The 21,128-nt window shown below is 47.2% G+C and overlaps 8 protein-coding genes across 8 annotated transcripts; 3 read left to right on the plus strand and 5 right to left on the minus strand.

Annotated features, from left to right (window-relative positions):
- Window positions 1–6,011: 6,011 nt before the first annotated feature.
- Window positions 6,012–8,522, minus strand: HMPREF1120_09115 (chitin synthase; the record flags this gene model as incomplete). The annotated part of the gene is made up of 3 exons (XM_009163392.1): window positions 6,012–8,223; window positions 8,270–8,436; window positions 8,481–8,522. The coding sequence occupies 3 exons, from the start codon at window positions 8,520–8,522 to the stop codon at window positions 6,012–6,014; spliced, it is 2,421 nt and encodes an 806-aa protein (XP_009161640.1).
- A 945-nt stretch (window positions 8,523–9,467) lies between these two features.
- Window positions 9,468–10,526, minus strand: HMPREF1120_09116 (uncharacterized protein; the record flags this gene model as incomplete). The annotated part of the gene is made up of 1 exon (XM_009163393.1): window positions 9,468–10,526. One exon carries the CDS (start codon window positions 10,524–10,526, stop codon window positions 9,468–9,470), a length of 1,059 nt encoding a protein of 352 aa, XP_009161641.1.
- Window positions 10,527–11,129: 603 nt separating this feature from the next.
- HMPREF1120_09117 (uncharacterized protein) lies at window positions 11,130–12,578 on the plus strand (the record flags this gene model as incomplete). The annotated part of the gene is made up of 4 exons (XM_009163394.1): window positions 11,130–11,223; window positions 11,276–11,382; window positions 11,435–12,329; window positions 12,406–12,578. The coding sequence occupies 4 exons, from the start codon at window positions 11,130–11,132 to the stop codon at window positions 12,576–12,578; spliced, it is 1,269 nt and encodes a 422-aa protein (XP_009161642.1).
- A 372-nt stretch (window positions 12,579–12,950) lies between these two features.
- On the plus strand, window positions 12,951–14,141 carry HMPREF1120_09118 (uncharacterized protein; the record flags this gene model as incomplete). The annotated part of the gene is made up of 1 exon (XM_009163395.1): window positions 12,951–14,141. One exon carries the CDS (start codon window positions 12,951–12,953, stop codon window positions 14,139–14,141), a length of 1,191 nt encoding a protein of 396 aa, XP_009161643.1.
- A 462-nt stretch (window positions 14,142–14,603) lies between these two features.
- On the minus strand, window positions 14,604–16,568 carry HMPREF1120_09119 (uncharacterized protein). Its single transcript, XM_009163396.1, has 2 exons — window positions 16,176–16,568; window positions 14,604–15,983 (listed from the first exon to the last, which is right to left on the minus strand). Exons 1-2 carry the CDS (start codon window positions 16,207–16,209, stop codon window positions 15,154–15,156), a joined length of 864 nt encoding a protein of 287 aa, XP_009161644.1. The 5' UTR covers window positions 16,210–16,568; the 3' UTR covers window positions 14,604–15,153.
- An 879-nt stretch (window positions 16,569–17,447) lies between these two features.
- Window positions 17,448–17,853, minus strand: HMPREF1120_09120 (uncharacterized protein; the record flags this gene model as incomplete). The annotated part of the gene is made up of 2 exons (XM_009163397.1): window positions 17,448–17,605; window positions 17,670–17,853. The coding sequence occupies 2 exons, from the start codon at window positions 17,851–17,853 to the stop codon at window positions 17,448–17,450; spliced, it is 342 nt and encodes a 113-aa protein (XP_009161645.1).
- A 280-nt stretch (window positions 17,854–18,133) lies between these two features.
- HMPREF1120_09121 (uncharacterized protein) lies at window positions 18,134–18,589 on the minus strand (the record flags this gene model as incomplete). The annotated part of the gene is made up of 1 exon (XM_009163398.1): window positions 18,134–18,589. The coding sequence occupies one exon, from the start codon at window positions 18,587–18,589 to the stop codon at window positions 18,134–18,136; it is 456 nt and encodes a 151-aa protein (XP_009161646.1).
- Window positions 18,590–19,161: 572 nt separating this feature from the next.
- On the plus strand, window positions 19,162–21,056 carry HMPREF1120_09122 (crossover junction endonuclease MUS81; the record flags this gene model as incomplete). The annotated part of the gene is made up of 2 exons (XM_009163399.1): window positions 19,162–19,253; window positions 19,298–21,056. The coding sequence occupies 2 exons, from the start codon at window positions 19,162–19,164 to the stop codon at window positions 21,054–21,056; spliced, it is 1,851 nt and encodes a 616-aa protein (XP_009161647.1).
- Between the last annotated feature and the right edge of the window lie 72 nt (window positions 21,057–21,128).

Here is a 21,128-nt window from a genome sequence, read left to right on the forward strand (position 1 = left end):
CGATATTTAAGTTATTCTCGAAGCGTATAATCTAGATAAGCTCGTAGACTAGCTCGAGTATTAAGAGTTCGCTAGCGGTATAGAGAAATAGTCGTTTTCCTTAAATATATAGCTCGTCGAAGAAATCTATTCCTATACTTTTAATCCGTAGAAAACTCCTATTCTTAAGTTTAACGTTACTCTCGAAACTTAAGTCGAGTTAGTAAGATAGTTATCGTAAAATAGCTAAAGCTTAAGCTTATCTAATAGATATAGAGTCTCTATATAATTTAGTTATCGAGCGGAACGCTATCTTTTAGATCCGGGTAATTCGTTATACTCGTATAATTTTAATATCTTCTCCGTCTTATATTATAATATTCTCGTCGTTATCTTAAAGTCGAATATAGTATAATCGGACGACTAAAAAATAAGTCTTAATTAATCTTAATCGAGTCTCTTATATCTAAACTTCTTAGTCGGATAGAGAGATATCGCCTTTATAAATCGAAACGAGTAAGATACTCGAACTAGATTCCTCGTTCTATCGAACGTCTTCTACTCTCTAGGTATCGTTAGGTCTAGGCTTTTAGTATTTTCTTTAAATCGATAGATTTACCTCTCGATCTTATATAGCTCGAAGTCTACGACTTCGTAGAGCCTATTATATCTAAATCCCTAAGGCGACTATATAAGTACCTTCTTTACGAGTCGGAATAAGCGAAATACTCGAATTAGATTTCTCGTTCTATACGACGTAATAGAAGCTTAGGTAGATATCGTCGAACCTTAGCCCTTAGAATTTCTAATAATACGTCGCCGGCGGCGATTCTTTAATTTATCTTAAAGATTAGTAAATTCACTATTACCTTCTGGTCTCGACTACGTAGTCCTTATATATTATATCTCGTTACTATTATCGATATCGACGTATATATATTAATCTATCGCGCGCTATCTTTCGCTATCTCTACGATATCTTCGACTAGAGGGTTATATATATAACCTCTCGATTTATTTCCGTACGGGAGTATTTAGCTTAACCGTAGCGATTATATTAATAGTCTCTCGTTAGTCTAGACCTATTTCTATAATCGATCGACTAAGTGTTTTCTACTAAGACCCTATCGCCGTCCTTAACGTACTAGAACTAAGTATAATTACGTAGTAATAGTACCTTCTCCTATTTAACTAGTTCTTCCGAAAATATCGTAAGTCGTCGTCGACTAGGTCTAAGTCCCCTACTATCCTAGAAGACTCTAGATCGTTAGCTACTTCGGGCTCGATAGTATCTTCGATACTCTATACGATCTTAGAATCTATCTAATCGAATTCCTTCGTAACGTATATAGTATATAGTACGAAATCTAGTTCTCGCTATAGTATTGGTGCCGCGGCATCCAGTACCTCTCGCGAGATAGTTTCCCCGGTATTATATCTCGCTCGCGAACGATTCGATTAAACTATTCTACCTCTTAGTAAGCTCTCGGTAAAGTTCGTAATACGAAAGTTATTATTATCGTTCTCGAAATCTATATCGTTATAGTCGATCTCGGACTTCGATTTATCTTCGTAGCCGAGAGAGAGTATCGAATATTATCCTTTTAGTCTAGATCCGACGTACTAGATATCGTCGAAGTACGTTTAAAATCGCTATCGATTCCGCTAATAAAGTCGCGATACGAAAACCCTAAATAATTCTTAATTTTCGTCGATATAAAAAGTAAACTCTTCGTTAGAATCTCGATACTTTAATATTAGAAAAGTCTATATCGATTAGCCGAGAAACTTACTTAACGAAGTATAATCTTAGTATTAAAATCTACCGTCTCGATACTCTTTACGATAGAAGAGAGCCTCGAGCTAGTATCTTTACTAAGAATCGCTATAGACTCGTATTAAATCGAACCCTACGGTAGAAACCGCGTATCGATTAGATTGCCTTAGGAAGGCTCTCTAAGCTAGATTTCCCTTCCCTAAAGGTACTCTCCTCTACCTTCTCGAGATTACCGACGCCGTAGCGCGTATATATATACTTAGGACTAGCTACGGTTCTACGCCTCTTTCGAACCTAGTCTCTAGTTTCTTACCGTTATCGCGATCGTCGATTACCGCCTAAAAGCGAGACTTTATACTTTTTTCGATTAGATTCTAAGTCCGCTTCGAGTTCTAACTCTAGGAAAGTAATAGAGACGAAAACGATACTTCCCTTAGATATTACTCGCCTAGCTAGCGGAACGCCGTACTTCTAAATACTAGTAGCTAAGAGAAGAGAATTATCGATCTCTCCGATTATCGGCCGGCTACGTAGCGTAGAATAGTTAATATAGATACGTATAGACTCTCCGGCCCTAGTTATCGAAAGATATCCTTAGCCGTATATCTATTCGAGACGTCCTTCGAGAAAGGTCGTTTTCGCTATACTACTACTAATAGTAAATATCTTCTTTCTCTAACTATATATACTAAAAGCTACTCGAATCGGAGTTAATATATAAAGAGTTAGATTCCGTTCGAACGGTCGTACTATAGTCGTTAATTAAGCTATATATCGTTATTAATCGCGTTCGTATCTCTCTATTATTATAAAGACTATTAGAGCCCGTACTATTATCTTTTACCTATAAGCGTAGCTTTAATAGAATATCGAGTAATTTTATCGCTACTTTAAATTACTTCTATTCTATTAGAAATAAGTCGTATATATTCTCTAGAGATATTAACTAGATAGCTTAATATTCTCTCTAGTCCGCTTTAAATAGACTACCTAAGATCTAATAGTCGTTAGTAAAACCCCTTCTAAGAACGCTTTATATTAAAGGCGATCGCGGAACGCCTTATTAAAGATTAATCTTATATCGGCCTTTAGAATATTACTTAAGTTTAGATTTATAAATAAAGAGTCCCTTTTCTTCTAGCTACTAGTATAGAGAAGAGCCACTAGTATAGAACTTTATTCTTCGCCGATAATCTATCGTAAGCTTTTACCGTATCGCTATAAGATATTTATTAAAACGGTAAGTATTTCGTTTAAATAGAATTATCTAGACTACTATAACTATATCGTAGGGACTTATATAGCGGCCGATATTATTTATTACTAATACTATTCGATTACTCTACGCTCTAGAGAGGGACTTAAGACCTATTACTTCTAAAAAGTATCGCTTTCGGACTACTATCTTCTTCGAGCTAAGGGGCGGCTTAGATCGAGAAGATCTAGAGAAATTATTCTTATTACTACTATAATTTTGCGAACGCTACTAATAAGTCGAAATCTTCTTCTTTATTTTAAAGACTCTAGATCTAAATTAAACTTACAAAAATAAGCTATAAGAAGAAGCCTAAGCGGATATTTATTACGCCGGTATAGCCTAATTAGCGTCCGTAGAGGAGAAAGGAGAAAGCGGTATTTATTTAGTTTACTAAAAAGGATATAGTATAATATAGATATTACTCTAATACTAGTTATTAGGGGCGTATAAGCTACTTATACTCTTATTAGTCCGTACTTCTCTTATAGCTATATAGCGTTCTAGATCTATCGTCTCGTACTATTAACCTTCTTAGCTCGTATACTAGCCTAGTTATCTTAGACATTCCGGATTATAGTTAGGAATTAGTTATAGATCTATTCCTATACTATAGAAGCTTTTCTAATCTTAACTATAGCTTCGTTTAACTTTTTCTATCTTATAATACTTCTAGCTAAACCGTATAGTTAGTATATCGAAACTATAATCGTACTCGTATCGAGGCGTAAAAATATAGTAAGAAGATATAATACTCTAAATATACTCTCGTCTTAATATCTATCTACCCGATTAACTATCTAGATATATAGTATCTTACTATCGAGTAGGTACGTACCCCTTTTCGAGTTATTACGCCCTTCGTAATAGCTTCGTCGCGTATATTTAGAGATCGAGTACGTCTTCTCTTCGTACTAAGTATTTATATTAGCGTCTAAACCGATATAGATAGTACCGAACGACGTCGAGTAGTAGAGTTATTATCTATCGCCCGATTACTTAATAAGAGATAATCTACTCTACGTAGCGAATAAAGTATATACTTATCTAAAAGGAGATATTATATTTCTAAATTAGGCACTATCTACCTTATTATTTATTTTATCCCTTTTAGGTATATCTAAACTTCTTCGAAATTACCTAGGTATAACTAAGCTTCTTCTAAATCGCCTAGGTATCCCTAAGCTTCTTTAAAATAGCCTATTACGATAGGAGTCGTAATAAGCCCGAAGTATACGTTAATTATAGAAGGATTAATCTATTCTCGCCGCTGAATCTTCTTCCGAACCGCTATAACTAGCCTCGTATTTAAACTTTTACCTATTCGTATTCGTAACCGTATATACGTCGTTATACTAAGCCTAAAAGAGATATAGATATCGTACTACGACTACTATATTAAAATAATCAGAGGTAGAAGAGATAGGAAGAAAATTAGAGAGGTTAAGGTCGATATAGGAGGATAAAGAGCGAGAATATATAGTATTCGAGGTATATTATATAAGTATAGAGCGCCTTCTATTAGTATTAGATCGAATACTTATTACTAGAATAGAAAGATTAGGAGAGAGGAGACTATATATATATATATACTGGCTAGATTAGTAGGAAGAGAGTAGAGTTATAGGGGTAGATAGATAGATATATATAGGTCTATAGGCGCCTAGTATAATAGGTTATAGCGGAGTTAGCCGGCTATAGATTAACTGTCCGTTCCTATTATAGAATCTACGATAGTTTCGAAAGAGGAGCGGAGTTCGAGTTAGTAATAATAAAAAGAAGACGTATAGTTATCGCCGGGTAGGATAGTTATAACTCGATATAGTACGGCGAAAAGAGCTATTTAAGAGCGAGACTCGAAACTCGATATAGTATAGCGGAGACCGCTATTTAAGAGCTATTTAAGGACGAGACTCGACCGAGATCTCTCTCTATAACGATAAAGTTTAATATCTATAGAATTAATAGACTTACTATAGTTAAATAATAAAGACGGAGGCGTATACGACGGTATAATAGTTATAGTTATTTTAAGATATATTAAATATATTATATAAGGTAAATATAGTCGATAAATAATAACTTATTAGCCTAGTAATATTAAATATCGTAAACTCTACTTACTAGGCCTACTCGCCGAGTCGAACGAGAATAGATACTCTTTTATGCTAACGAGCGCGTAATAAGAACGTTAGTCGACGTAAATAAGTTATAATTCCCCCTTAGACCTTACGCGCTAGGCTCTATCTACCGAGTCGAACGAGAATAAATACTCTTTTATACTAGCGAGCGCGTAATAAGAACGTCGGTCGACGCAAATAAGTTATAATTCCCCCTTAGATCTTACGCGCTAGGCCTTATCTACCGAGTCGAACGAGAATAGATACTCTTTTATACTAGCGAGTGCGTAATAAGAACGTCGGTTAACGTATATAAGTTATTTAGGGGTATAAGAGAATTAAGAGATAACTTAAATAAGATATATATTAATATATAGTAGGATAAGACTAATGCTAAATAGTACGGGATAAGCTATAGTGCTGTCGGATAACGAAGAAGAGGATAGGAGTAACGATAACGATAATAACGAGCTGCCTATTATACTAAGAATACCTATACGAGAATTACTAGACGTTATTTCCGTACACGAATAATTCTTCCGTATTTTTACGTGCTAAGTGTGCCAAGTCGCGCTAAACGCGGAGTTTGGGCAGCAACAGCTACGACCTCGGTGAAGTGAACTCAGGTCTCATGATTAAGCCGCATCACGTGCATATTGCGCTTATGCTGATGTGTATCTTGCCGGACTTTATCACATGCTGGCTGCGGTCGTGCAAAAGGCCCATATGGGTACTACTGTACCTTGACTTCTTCTCTATGGAGCACTGGGGTGTAACAACAAAAGGAAACAAAAGCTCTGGACGTGATATGAGTTTCATCAGTTTATCGACTGCCTTCAAGGTCGGCAGGTAGCACCACTAACAATGTTCTAAAATATTGCTATACCATGTCACTAGGCCCCAGACCTCGCCTGGACGGCATCTCCTCCCTATACTCTCCAAGGTCTCCATTGTCACAGTCTGTCGCACCGTGGTCTTCTTGAAACCTCAACATATCCTCATCAACAGGTCTTGCTGTCAGAGGGCTGACTCGGCCGAGCGGGCTGCGATTGTCTCGAGAGCTCGTCCTAATTCCCAATTCGTATCGTGGAGCATTATTCCTGACTTGTCTTGCCGGCTCAAACTCGGTGGCCGCCTCTGGGGAGAGGCTCGCGCCTCTCGGAATGCAACCATTAGTCGCAGCTTGCTTGCGCTGAGCTGAATTTGGAACGGCAGGGACACTTGGAGCGGCGGGAGGATGCTCGCGCAGAGCCGACCGGGGCGCACCTGATAGGCTGACTGACCTGGGCAGCTGGCCAAGACCTGATTCCAACATGCCAGTGTGTAATAGGGTATCCTCACCGGAAACGCTACCTACCCTGCGCGGAGTGTGGACTGATATGTTCTCCGAATCACTCATGTCGAGGGAATCGTGCTCCCGACGGGGTAGATTACCAAACATGTTAACATCAGATGGACTCGGTGACAATAGACCCTTCTCAGCGACGAAGCCTGAATCGTGTTCAGTTGGCACGAATCGTCCCTCCACACAAGACGAAGGCTGCAACGCTGAAGGGCGCGTCCGTCGCCGTCTGACCACCATGGCGGGTTTGAACGTCTCTGGTACCACATTCAGATCATCTCCTGTGGCAATGGCATGTTCGATCGCTTCCTGCGGCGTCACTTTCGAGTCGGCCGCTCCGGCGTCTGCTCTTGGCCCTCCCCAAGTTCTCTGCCCGGCCGTGAAAATGCCGTAAACCATGTACACCCAGTTCATGAAAGGATTGAGCATAAACATGATCGGGTACAAGACTGCCTTCCAACGGTGCAACTTGACAGCAAAGTAGAGCATCAAAAACCAGTTCAATCCGCAAGAGATACACATGAACTCCCATGGCAATCGTTCCACACGGCTTGAGGTCGTGGCAACCGCAAGTACTGTGACAAGAAACAACAAAGCGGTGGTGCGGATCGTGATTGTCATGAAGCGAAGAAGGCAAAGCATCGGGTACTTCCTCCACAGCCGTGCATCCGTCATCATGCACACTTCATTGGTGATAAACCCAAGAAACCAGCGGCGTCGTTGTTTGAGGAGGGATCGGAATGTCTGTACCGCCTCGGTCTTGCAAAAGGCACTGGTACTGAGTTGAATTTGATATCGCTCCTTGGCCCCGAGCATGAACAGATGCGTCAGCCAGCGGTCCTCCCCTAGATGCGTTTTTGCATAGTCGAACAAATCTTCGCACTCCTCTGCACGGTCAGAGAAGTAGAATTTGGCCATGTTTCGGAAGGCAGGAAACCGCAATAATGTCAGCGCTCCGGGGAGGCAAGTGACTGCACCGCACCCCGACTCGACGGAACGTTCAAACAGCTGACCGTGGACATATTCCATGTCTTGCATCAGTGTCAGAAAAGAATTCTTCTTCGTGCACGAGGTGATGATCCCGGTCATGGCCAACATGTTATGTTTGTTGCCGGGTCCCAACTCCATGTCGTACATAAAATTTTGGATACAGACCGGATCCAGGACGCAATCGGAATCGATGAACAAAATGAACAGATCATCTTTACGTTGGAGGTACCGCTTGTATATCTTGTCAATGAGACGAAAGGTCGCCTTCTGACAATGTCGTTTGCCACCATGAGGAAATCGAGACACAGTGACCCGTGAACCCTGAAACGCAACGTCGATGGATTTTGGAAAGTCCTTGAGTGTGATAGGAATGCCCAAGCGGTCAATGGTTTTCAGGTATAATTCGTCAATGCTGTCTCCATCAAAAGAGAGAAAGACATGTATGCAAGCAGGAGGATAGTCGCAGCGAACAACCGAGTTCAATGCCGCCCACAACGTATCCGGCGGCTCCTTGTAGACCGGCATGACCACCACAACCTTAGGAGCACTTCGCTCGTCAAGCGGATGATTGATCAACCTTTTGCGCCCCAGCGGGATTATAACAATGCGGTAAACGCAAAACAGCCAAGGGACAATCAGCATAGCGGCGAAGCTGTAGAAGGCAAACTTTTGGAGCACAGCAACCACTTCATGGGGGAAGTATTGCACTATCCGACTCGGCAGTGGTAGCGTTACGAGCATTATTGGTAGGAATATTCCCCTGTGATGGTTAGAAGTGTACAAATCAGCAATAGGGTGGCTTGCACCTGATAGAAACGAATATCACGATCATGAAAGCAGCCAGGGCCTTGGATGACCAATGATCTGCCTTTTGATAAGCCTTTACAAGGCAATAGCAGAATGCTGCCACCCATAGCACTGATTCGAGGAATGCCGCTGCTACCAGAGGACCGATGACCGCAGCGCAAACAATCTTTGTTGTTCAGCGTGGAAAGACAACATGACTTGTGCACTCACGTCAGGTGTTGACCAAGGCCCTGTCACATAGGACTGCGACATCCTTCTCTTGCTAGGACTTCAAGTCCTCCTCTTGTCTAGGCCACAACAGCCTCCCACGGCTCGAGATCCGATGCTGCGGGCTTGATGATCGAAGTGAATAACGAGGAGGTGGTAGTCGCAAAAATGAGAAATTCCAGTCATGCAAGATACCTTTGGGTTCTTCGGAGTTACCTGAGCGACCGGCAGAGTTATGAGGACAAAGTGAGCGATAGGGGACGGCGGATGATCGTTACCAGGAAAGATAGTGTCGGCAGACGCCACATCGATCGTGATCATATCACTCGGGTGCGTCTAACTCCAGTGAATGATAACCATTGCATGCCGATACTGGACGGGGAAGTGCAAGCCTGGAAAGAATTGCCAGTGTTTCAAGTTGTAGCGGACCATTACCTCACACTAGACAACTTGAAGACTTGGGATCAAACAAGTGGCGAAAGGCAGGAGCTTGCGGCCGAGGGCGACACCGACACCAATCGACCAGCGCAGGCAGGTACATCCGTAGGTCAAGAAGCTGCAGGCGAAGCAAACGAAGGTGCTTGCCTCCATCAACAAAATGAATATTCGTTGGCCGGCTGCATGAGGCATGACCTTAGTCAAGTTGCTGGGCGGTGCGGATGAGATACAGGCGAGATGCAACTTGCCCTGCGGCAGTCTGCAGGTATTGACCCTGCAGCATCAAGCTTGTCGAACAGAAGCAGGTCGACACCTTGATTGGATGTAAAATGAAGTTGGCTAAAAAGAGAACTTACACAAAGCTCCCTCGAGAAAGGCCTGTCGTAATGCGTTATAACCCCTGCCATTCCCTTCATTCCTCCCATGTGCGGGAATGCTCAAACCAGCCATGGTCAGAACTCCGCCCAGAACTCCGCGATATCACAACAAGAACAGGGTGTATAACCACCCATAGCCTCTTCACGGACCCCGATTGCAGAACCAGATCTACATTTACGACTGGAAGTCACCGCTGACCGTGCTGTCCACCTCGGTCCACACACTTGCAGGCGTCCGCATCCCATCCCCTACCTCGCTGAGTAGGTCGTCTGAGCTCTCTTCTGCCTCGCTTGGATGGATGCTACTCATGCTGCTGGTAACACTCACTGCCGAATGATCTGTAGTACCGTTGCCAGGCACGAAATGTCCAGTTGTCACGCCAGTCACGTTGTTGTGGCTTTGAACTGGCAGGTAATCTTGCGAACCATCATCTGATAGTGTACGTGTCGAATTCGACACCGCCGACCCGAGATACCCCGACCCGCTTAGGGGATGTTGAAATTGATCGGCAGAGGGAACAGAAAAGTCTGGATCAGGAGCCTCTTCCGTGGTGGGTGTCAGGTCGATCAGGCTCTCTGAAGCATGGCTGGGAGGCATAGCATTCGCTCTATCTGACACATTCATATTCCAAGCCTCACGCATCTCTTTCTCATACCTCGACTCGAACGGATCGGTGTCGGTCGCTGGGTCATTTCGGGGCAGCTGAGATGAAGAAGGAAGGGTGTCCACAGAATGGTAAAGACGACTGGGAGTTTCTTCCGAAAGCGAAGGCTTCTGCCTATGTTTGAGACCTTGGGAGTGTGCTGAAGGATCAATGCCAGATGAGCTAGCTGCGGCCTCAGCCTCGTTGTTCTGCAGATCATGCAAAAGCATTCCGTTCTCGTCGACCATCGAATCAAAACTTGTGGCACGGCTTTTGTGTTGACCGCTCAACTTCCTTCTCTTCCGTCGCTCTTCCATCAACCGGCCACGTTCCATGATCTCGGCAATGGCTTGCCGCCGGCGCTCATCTGCTATTTCGCCCTTTTCTTCGTGCATGGAGGCGTCATTGAGACTCGGCCTGCGCCGTTGATTCGGAGTCGGATGGATTTCATCGCCGAGAGAGTGAAGGCCCATGGCAATCTTGTGCCTGGTCCGGTCAATCCATGCTCGCACTTGCGGATTCTCGTAGGCAGCGACTCCAGCAGCAACCAGAACGGTCACCGTGATTATAATCCCTACGGGCGGCACCATTTTAGCACTTGAACGGAACAGACAGAATGTCAGAAGGACTTTAGAGTCCCTTTATAACCACATGCTAATTGCTTCCTCCAGGCCGAAAATGGTAGAGATGATGTAAGGGATATTGTTCCAAAGATGGCACGAGCGCACCTACCTCGCGCCAGTGGGGCCGGCATTGTGAAGATGAAGGTTCAGAGCCGGCAATACCAATATCGAAGACGGCCAGGCGGGTAGAAGCAAGCAAGCCGACACTTCTAATGCGATATATAACAATCAGGCTCGATCAAGAATTGCACCAAGTGTTTATAAGGCGGGAGTAGTAGTTGTACTGTCTGCCCGCGGTACAATGTAGATCTGCTGCGCCACAGACACGCCACTCGCATGATCAAGTTCGCCCAATTAGTTGTATACGTCGACCCCCGCACTCTGGGCATTTGACGCGTGGGTCGTTTCCGACGCGTCTCTGCGGTCATCTTTGTTTCCGCGCCGTTCAATGGTAAAATCACGATGCCAGTGAACGCACCATAATTGCAGGTGTTGTACAATGGGAATGTGTTGCGCCATAAGTGCAGGATCCGAAACCATAAATGCAATAACCATATCGTCCCTGTTGGAATGGCGCGTCCGAATTCCGCAGCTCAACCAAGAGCACTCACTTTGACAGAAGAACTGGAGAAGCTCGAGCAGTCCATCACTTTGACATTGCAAGGTATGCGCGGAAGGGTCCAAAACCACCATCACTGCGGGACTGACCTTTGCAGAAATTGACCACAACTTCAGCCGCGCCCATCGCATAGTCACATCCAGTATCCTTCCTACTGTCGAACAGTATGCGGCCCATTCGAAGGATGTGTGGGAAGGGTCCAGAGTAAGAGATGCAGTCCTCCTTCTCGGAAGCTGTATGCTGAGTTCCTCTGCAGTTTTGGAAACAGTTCTTCGAGTCGAGCGCCAATGTCTCACTTTCGGGCTACGAAGAGCCGCCTTCGCAGTATGAAAATGCGGATGTGACGGCTACCGACGAGTCCAATACTACCACCCACACCACTCTCGAGACATCGGAGTCCTACGAGACCCCTGTCGCTCAACATATTTCCACCGATTCTGTTCAAGACCTTGACCTGTCCAGCCTGACAGTGTCACCCTCCCAGAGCACGCCTCGGCCGAGGAAGAAGCAAGAGACTGAACAAGCCACCTTTGCCGATTATCCGTCGCCCTACGAAGCTTTGAGACAAGAGGTCAACAATACCACAGCGGAGGCGACCTCAATGACCCAGGGGACCTTGCCTGAAACCCCCGGCCGTCTTGCATTCCCATTAACCAACATTGCAGCCACACCAGAGTCGTCACCCTTCCTTCCTCCGCAGCCTACGTCGATTCCACAACCATCGACTATACGCAAGAACACCGACCCTCTTCTTCACAGAGTGCTTGATAGAAACTATCGAGTACAGGCTACGCCATTAACGAGCAATAGACATGCCGATTTCCAACCAAAAACAGCCACTACGACGCCGTTTACTGCGAAGCGTGGTCGAAATAATCCTCCTCCTGACCCTACGTTGTCATCCAGCCCTGATTTGGCTCCCCCAGAGCTTCACCATGAGATATTCTCGTCACCCGAACGGAAGGCTCGTATACCGGGGGTCAGTGTACTCACGCCAGCCAGACAAAACAATGCGAGGAATCAAGCGCCCACGCGTACGCCTGGGATTTGGGATAGCGACGAGGACGATCTGGACGATGACCTGCCGCTAGGAAGCCCACCGAAGACGATGCAGTTCCACGTTCCGCAGAACCGTCTCTTGAAAACTCCAGGTATGATTCTAGATTGCTGTTGGATTCCAGAGCAGCATGACGCATGTCTCTCATGCTAACAATTGCATGTTTACAGCCAAGGAAGCCTCCAAAAGAATAGTGCAGGACATTTTGACGACAGCCGGGATGGATTTCGATGACGAAGAGATCGACTTCAGCCGTGAGCTTGAGACGCAAGGGTTCGATGCCGAACCTACTAGTCCCAGTCTCGTCCGAAGAGCCACGAAGATTGAGGATGAGACATTCTAGCCAGATGCTTTGATGTCCGATACTCTGGTTACTGGTGCGCAGTAGTGTGTAATACTTGACAGTAGAAGTTCCAGAATGATTACGGTGGAGTATATGGTGACCTGTGCATGCGGGATTCAAGTTGGGCCTGCAGCCGAATTGGAGAAAAAAAAAATTATCTCGTTCACCGTTTCCGCCGACGACGATCGATCATCAATCGCTCCTGGCCGATTCGTTACCTGACAATTCTTTTGGTCTCCTTGGGCCTTCAATCGTACCGAACATTTAGATAGCAGTTGTCACATCCTTCCGTCTAGAACGCGACGCAGATTTGTCGCCGTCGGCCAATATATTCGCACCTTCAACCTAAACCTCTGCGCTATCAGCGCTGCAATGCCGAGCAAGATGAAGAAAGACGCTGCGGCCAGCGCACCAAAGCCCTCGCCTCAGGTATTGAGATTGGTAGAGGAATTCCTTTCCCGGAATGGCCTACAATCGACACACAAAGCTTTTACCAAGGAGCTTGCGAAACTGCGCCAGAAATCCGGCTGGCCTGCGCCAGAGGAGACGACAAGCGAAGTGCGACTCGAAGCGGTTGTGGAAGAGTTCCTGAAGAAGGAGGTTGAGCAGGTTACTACAACTTCCTCGGACGAATCGGAAGCCAGCAGTGCGAGCAGCAGCACAAGCAGCAGTGATGATAGTAGCAGCGACGAGGAATCCGAGGAGGAGGTTAGCGAGAAGGAACCGGCCAAGGTGAAGAAAGGCAAGGCTTCGAAGCGGTCTGTCTCGCCGTCTTCCTCTTCGTCTTCCTCTTCGTCTTCGTCTTCCTCTTCTGACAGCGATGCCGACGATGAAGACGAGGCGACCAGCACCACCCGTGCCAAAGCTCCTGCGGCTCAGAAACCCTCCGCATCTGCCAAGAAGCCTTCCACCCCCGTCAAGGCGGGTATGAAGAGAAAGGCCGAGTCCAGCTCCTCTGAATCTGAATCGTCTTCTTCGGAGTCCGAGGAGGAGCCACCGACAAAGCGGGTCAAGGTTGACGAATCTGACTCATCGCAAAGCTCCTCGAGTGAAGACGACTCGTCTGATTCGGACAATGATAGCGAGGATAAGAAACTGCCGGCGTCCACCAAAACGAAGGTCACAAAGGCGGCAGATGACGTCAAACCTCTCAATAAGAAGACCCAACAGGTTGCTGCAGCTGATACACCGTCAGAGTCTTCGGGGACCGTGGTCGGGGACAATGATGGATCTGGAGAAACATCACATGCAGAAGGTCTAATGCACTCAGAACGCAGTCGTCTGATCAACAACAGCAACAGCAAAACTCCTCCGGGCAGCTTGAAAAAGAAGCATGTCGGTGCTAAGCCGACACCGTTGGCTCAACTCTCGGAACAGGCCAACGGCGAACAGTATCTCAGCAACGCTTACCAGAGCTACGACTATGCGGAGAAGGCGTACAGAGATCTTTCCGTCACACGAGGCAAGGGCTTCGCCAAGGAGAAGAACAAGAAGAAGCGTGGCAGCTACCGAGGAGGCCCCATCGATATTAGTGGAGGCAAGTCCTTCAAGTTTGAGGATTAAGCAGGTGCAGAACAAGCGACGCAAGCCTGGAGTTTGGTTTAGACGGATACACGAGATACCGCCCACCCACTCTTGGAAGTGAAAGCGATTCATTTCGGCTTTCGGTTTTTTCGGATTCATACCCTTACTAGTAATCAAGCATGGAGTTTGGCAGGCGAAACAAAAGCACATACCTACCTATCCGCATTGATAGGATTTCGCGTCGGTGTTGTCGATCTGGCGGTGGAGGATACAGACTATACATGTCTTAGACAGGAGAAATAGAAACAAGACAGACAGACAGACAGACAGAAGAGAAAGAGAAGCATTGACCGGGGACTAGAGGTAGAAAGAGATATAGAAGTATCGATCCTGCTGACCAGACGACTACCTTCACTACCTACTAGGTACTTGAGTGCCCAGGTTGACATTACCGGAAGCTAGGCACATGTATTGGCGATCGATGACACCGATAGGTGAGGAGGATAGACCTGTCAATCAATCTATTTTATCCAGTACGTTCGTTGTATCTCAAGGTACTAGGTAAGAAGAGCACGTGGACCCCTTTGCCATGTTGGTCAACGTATGTTATTGGCCTCCTATGTAAAGTGGCCAGGTAAGGTAGGGCAATATCCCGACCCCATCCTGCCCAGCCCAGCACGATGCGATGGAGCATCGACAAACTTGAATGTCCCTTTCAGCTCCCATACAGTCCAACCCGCAGTCGATCCAGCCCAAGTCAATCCAGCCCGATACAATCCCAGCAAAAAGCACACCAGATTCTATCCAGCTATGACCCCTAACCCTCCCTGGCTAAGGTCCGAAAAAAGTGATTCGTGATTCTAACCTATCCCATCCCTATTGAGCGCATATCTGTGTTCCACCTGACCACTGCATAATGACAATCCCATATTCCCATTCCGCACCGCAGAGCAAGGCAAGCCATGACATTTCCATTTCCGCTCCCGCCACTGCATGTTGAGGCAGCAAAGCAACACTCTGGTTGAAATCAGATAACCGGATGGGTGGCATTTCACTCCGTCTCTCCACTCCTCGTACGTGTTCGCTGACTCCTGGTACGCGACCCAATCCCCTCGAGCGAACGAGCCGTCGGCTCCTTTTTCTTGCTTTGTTGTTGATCCGACTTCTTCGGACGACCTGGTTTCCTCTTCGCGGGTTGTTGCTGGTCCGTTTCGGTGGCTTCCTTTTGCTTTGTCGAGGGCTGCTCAGGCTTGGCCTTTGAATCGGCGGCGGTGGCGTCCTTTCTCGGACGGCCTCGTGGCTTTTTCTCCTCTGTCTTTTGTTTTTTGTTCCCGCTCCCGCTGCCTGCAGGTCTGCCGCGGCCCCTGACGGTTTTACCCTCGGCATTTTCTTTCAATGCAGGCTCGGGCTCATCTTGGTCATTGTCTTGGTCTTCTTGGTCCTCTTTTTTGTCGTTTTCGGCCTCTTCAGCGGTAGCAGCAGCGGCAGCCTCGTCGTCATTGTCGGTCTTGTCTTTGGAGTCATCTTCATCAGCAGCAACCTCGTCATGTTTGCGCTTGTTGTTGTTGTTGTTGTTGCTGCTGCTATTGTCGTCGCCATTCTTTTTGGTTTGCGCATCTGCATCTGCGTCTGCGTCTGCGTCTTTCGAACCAGAACCTGAGGTTGCGGCTGATCCTGATCCATTCGCTTTTTCTTCAACCGTCAACTCGGAGGCTCTCTTGACCACGTCGTTGCCGGATCGCTCAATGTGGACCGCCGGGTTGCTGGGGTCGGCGTTCTTTTTGACCTTGTTGCCTTTCTTCGAGGTGATGGCTAGTTCGCCCTCGGTCTTGACTTCGGAGACCACGCCGCCGGGGTGTCCGCTGCCCCAGTTCCAGGAGACTAGATTCTCGTGTTAGCCGTGGGATGGTTTAGTGTGCTGGAACAGATATGATGCGCGCGCGACATGACATGATATGATATGCAGTGGACTGACTTGAGTCCGCACGATCCGTCTTATGCCAGTGAATCGTGGAATGGAAATGGATAGGTAGGTAGTAGCAACGGCGCAAGTAATACAATATTAGTACGTACCCTTGTCGCCCTTTTCGACTTCCTCGCCGGCCATGGTGGAGCGAGCGATGCAGCACAGTTGGTGCTGTACTACGACTAGTAGTAGCGATCAATGCAATGGACGCGACTCGAAGCGCAATGCTATGCAGTCGTACAAGTTGATGGATTGGTGGAACTCGAAGTCGACTCGAAGTAGAGCAAGTGGTGGATTGAGTGAACTTGTGTGACGTCAGTCAAACAACAACAACAATCGCTGTAATGGTAGTGAACCACACGCGTGGAAAAGGCGCAAGAGGTGAGATTTATGTCAAATAGACACCAAGGTCGTGGTCGCGAGAGCTATGCGACTGGGATCCGACGAGAATAAGATCGAAAAGACGGAAGGTTGGGTTGCGCGACGGCAGAGAAAAGGAGACACAGGGCCTGGATCCTGAACTAGTAGGGTTGGGAGGAGGTGGTACTAGATGCAGTGGCTCTCAGTTCAGCTCCGGCTCCAGGCTTCAACTCTGTTCAGCTCAGCTCAGGCTCACTCTCAATTTCATACTACAGTGCACAATATCAGCATCTGGCCCTCAATCTACAATGTATTATGTACTATTTGGCCGGCTTTTTCATCATTGACTTTTCATCCTGATCGATGGACGGGCGTCCCGGCACCCCGTGCAGCTGGGTGTCAGTGTTGCTGGAGGGATCTACCACAGTACCTTGGTACTGTTCCAATTGATGACTACTGCTGCTAATAATTGGTTCTACTCTGTCGCATGGGTTGAATTGGAGTTACAGCGGATCGCACTACATCAACTACAGTGTACGGCACCTTAGGTATTCAGATCATAGACCCTGTGGATCGGCCACCGCTTCAATTCCGACGTGGAACGAGGGAGATCAAGATTCCCTAGTGCCCTCTTTCGCCGATGGTCGATCTACACTGCACTGGCGTTGAATTGAAAGTGGTATGGGTTATCTATGGATGGGATTGCTGCTATACTCTACCTTCTTTGAAAGGCATTTATCTCAACCTGAGCGCGTGGTGCCTGTTACAGCCCCCATTCATGACCACGTAGAACGACTGTTATCAATGTCAAGGGACTGGGATAGGTAGGAGATATCGAACCGTTGCTACTCTAAAATCATTCACCAGATTTTCATCTTATATCAATTCACACAGCTATCAACTTCGAAGTACACAAAACGTCCCGTTGATGGAACAAGGGGCCCCCCATATTCTGTCTTGACAACCGTGCAGACGCCTAACGCCAGGAAAATTGAATCACAACGGCTCAGGAGCTCAGCCTAGATCGGTCCCCCAGAGACGGCGCTGGTCCCATCATCTGGCCCAGGAAGACCTTCCTCATCGCCGGGCTCGCGGTACGTGCCGGCCTCCTTGGTGGCTCCACGAGTGCGCTCGTCAATGATGTTGCTCTTATCAATGGCCTCGTTGTCATCGCGGACTAAACCGGAAGATATGAGTCAGCCCCAATAGTCCAACAGGTTGGTAGACGGGAAAGTACAAACCTAGTTGCTCATCCGAGTCGGCGACATTGGCGTCGATGGGATCTTCGATCGGAGCGTCATCACTCTGCACGGGGATCTGGCCTTTCTGTCCAGTTCGCGACTTGTAGTCGTTGTCCACGGTGTCTGGACCCGTGCTGCCTTCGAGGCCCTCGGTTCCCGGTTGGTATTCGTCAGCTGCGGACATTGTGTTTGGTGTTGGATGTGATTTGGGGTAGGTCTAGTATGTCTTCTCCTGGTCGTATGTTTGAGAAGCAACTTGTATTGAATGTGTACCTTGAGTGCAAGGAGGATAGGATGAGGCAGTAGGATTTGCTGAGATAACGAGGTTTATATGCTTTGGATAATGACATTGAGAGCACAGGGTAGGCGAGTAACGCATCATAGAACGTAGAACCGACCTGTGTCGTCATGATTGAGACAGAAAATGTGTCGACAGCCTACCGATGCCTCTGTCATAGTCTTAGTCAAGCCCTGGGCTGATATAGCATGTCAATAATGTGTGGCTTGAGGTCATCACTGGCCCTGTTAGAGCATGCCCGTGGTCTGGATTGACAGTTGAAATGGAAACCCAGTTGGAAAAGAGCAGTAAATTCAGAGCCATGCAAGGATCGCCAGCGATGTGGCTCTCCCACTCCCTCGCCGACAACAGGGAGAGCTGAGATCGATCTACACTGCAGGGTTTTTAATGAACTGTGATGATATGTCCAGGGCAGGTATTGACGCGCTGTGCCAGTAGATGGCTTCGAGGAATGTTTGGGGTTGGATGTAAAGACACCTGAGCGGCTCACAAGGCTGGAGATCTGACGGATCGAGGCGGTCGAAGACGTCAACGATCTCAAGCTAATAGTCCCCGACCCGATCTCAGCACCAAAACCTCCACTTTTCGCGCGATCGATCTTGTACCCGCTTCCGAACTCCATTCATAGTGGGTTGAAGTCATGCAAGCACTTGGGCTTCAGGACTTGAAGCTGAAATAGCAGAGTGACTCAGATTTCTTGTTCCCACGGTGAATGACACATTGTGTTTGTAGATACGAGGAGAATTAGCACAGAATTGCAGCCATGTCGTTGTCCCTGTGGTTGGCAGTCCCAGTACCTTGACAGATGAGCCTTGTCATCTTTTTCCTGTTTGACAACGCCTGGAAAAGCCGTCATTGTATTGCAACATACGCTCCTGATGATGTACACTGGGAATGTTGTAGGTAGGAATTTGAAAAGCAGAGCTGTTACCATCATCGAACATGGCATAGAAGCCATTATAGTGGTAACGTGATCGCGCGATTACGCGACGCGTCATGGCTGACTAAGAATGCGCCGAAGACGACGCAGGCAAAACTACAACTACCAGGTAGTCGTGCAGCCCATAACATTAGGCCGGCACAACACAAGACATCATAGACCGGCTGCGATCGTGTCAGTTCCGATGCATTGCGCAACGTTTCCTTCACTATGCGGTTCGAAAGATCTAGAAGTCATTGATTCCGATCGCAGACATGCCAGAAGACTGCGCAAACCCGCGCCTTGCGGAATGGTTGAAAGAATGGATGGATGAGGCCAAGGAAAGGAATAGCAAGGCATATACAGTGTAAGAAGAATCCTCTGAAAATTGGATTCCATTGACACAGTCAGCTATAAGAAAGCTTACGACTCGATGAAAGCATGTCCTCTGCGCTTCGATCATCCTTCCGAAGCCCAACAGCTCAATGGTCTGGGGCCGAAGCTATGTGACCGCCTCACCGACAAACTAAAAGAATTCTGCGATCAAAATGGCATTCCGATGCCACCGAAGCGGGGAAAGAAAAGGAGGTCAGCTGCTGCCGCACTGTCTGATGCAGAAGGTCGCCCCGAGACGGCACAGGAGTCTCCTGTCAGAAGAGTGCGCAAGTCCCAGCCATATGTCCCCAAAATGAGGTCAGGCGCATATGCTCTGATTCTAGCATTGGCGACATTGGACCGAGAAACGAACGCTGCCATCGCAAAGAACGAGCTCATGGCGTTGGCTCAACCACACTGTGACTCGTCGTTCTATGCGCCCAGTGACCCCACCAAGTTCTACACTGCTTGGAAATCCATGCAGACTCTGGAGAACAAAGAGCTTGTATGCACCAAAGGGCATCCTACAAAGAGATACTATCTGTCTGACGAAGGATGGGAGGTTGCAATCCGGATGAGGGCTACTCTAGAGGGACGAACACTACCACAGCCTAGTCCGCGAGGCAAGAATAAGGCACCTGTTCGCGAGCCGGCCATTCCACGAGACGCTTCAATCGAGCCTGTCAGCAAGCGGAATACTCCTGTTCTTGAACCAACGCACACCCGGCCAACATCTCAACGACAGAGTGTCGTTGTCGATCTGTCGTCCGATGATGACCCGGATTGGCCTGTTCCTGAGCCAGAGATGCCGACGCCCGCGGTCAAGAACAATCATACTGGCTCCCGGCTGCTTAATGCTCAACCCTCCTCGGAAGACACCATCCTTCTTCCTCAAGGCAGCTTCGAGGTAAGAATGGTTCTCGACATGCGAGAAGTGCGCACAACCACCGATCGTGACTACATCTCTGCAGAGTTGAAGAAATATGACGTCGTTCCTGTCCTCCGTGCGCTCCCTCTTGGAGACGTTCTGTGGGTTGCGCAGGTGAAACCTCCTTATGGAGAGACACTCAAGGCGGCCAACGTGGGAGATGATGAAGAAGGTAACCAGGAAATTGTCCTTGAACACATCCTTGAACGTAAAAGACTTGACGATTTAATTGGAAGCATCAAAGATGGACGGTTCCATGAACAAAAGTTCCGTTTACACAAGTCGGGGATCAAAAATGTCACCTATCTGGTCGAAGAATACTCACTTTCGGCGGAACGTAGTGAGAAATACGGCGATGCTCTGGAGAGCGCCCTTGCCAGTATGCAAGTGGTCAACAACTTTTTCGTCAAGCAGACATCCAAGCTGGACGACAGTATCCGATATCTGGCGCGGATGACAAAGACATTGAAGGCCTTGTACGAAAGAAGAGATATCCACGTCGTGCCATCTCGGAGATTTGAAGCAGAGGCCGTTGCGATTACGCTGGACCGGCTGAGGCGAGTGTCGCCGGGCAAGACGTATGGAATAACATTCTCCGCGTTCGGCGCCATGTGCGACAAGTCGGAGAGTATGACTTTACGAGATGTGTATTTGAAGATGTTGATGTGTACGAGGGGTGTGACTGGGGAGAAAGCCATTGAAATCCAGAAGATCTGGCCTACACCGCGCGCTCTTGCTGAAGCATTTGAAGCGCGAAAAACAGGTCCGGAAAGGGATAATATGATCAGTGAACGGCTAGGGAATGCGATTCCCCGGAAGAAGGTCGCCAAACAGCTCAGCGCTAAAATCGCAGAAATATGGGGGTGATATTAATGTACCAAGACACTGTACCTAAGAACCTACTTGGACTTAGCACATCGTGCCATCGGTGCATCTTTC

This window comes from Exophiala dermatitidis (genome assembly GCF_000230625.1).
Source record: "Exophiala dermatitidis NIH/UT8656 unplaced genomic scaffold supercont1.8, whole genome shotgun sequence".
NCBI lineage: Eukaryota > Fungi > Ascomycota > Eurotiomycetes > Chaetothyriales > Herpotrichiellaceae > Exophiala > Exophiala dermatitidis.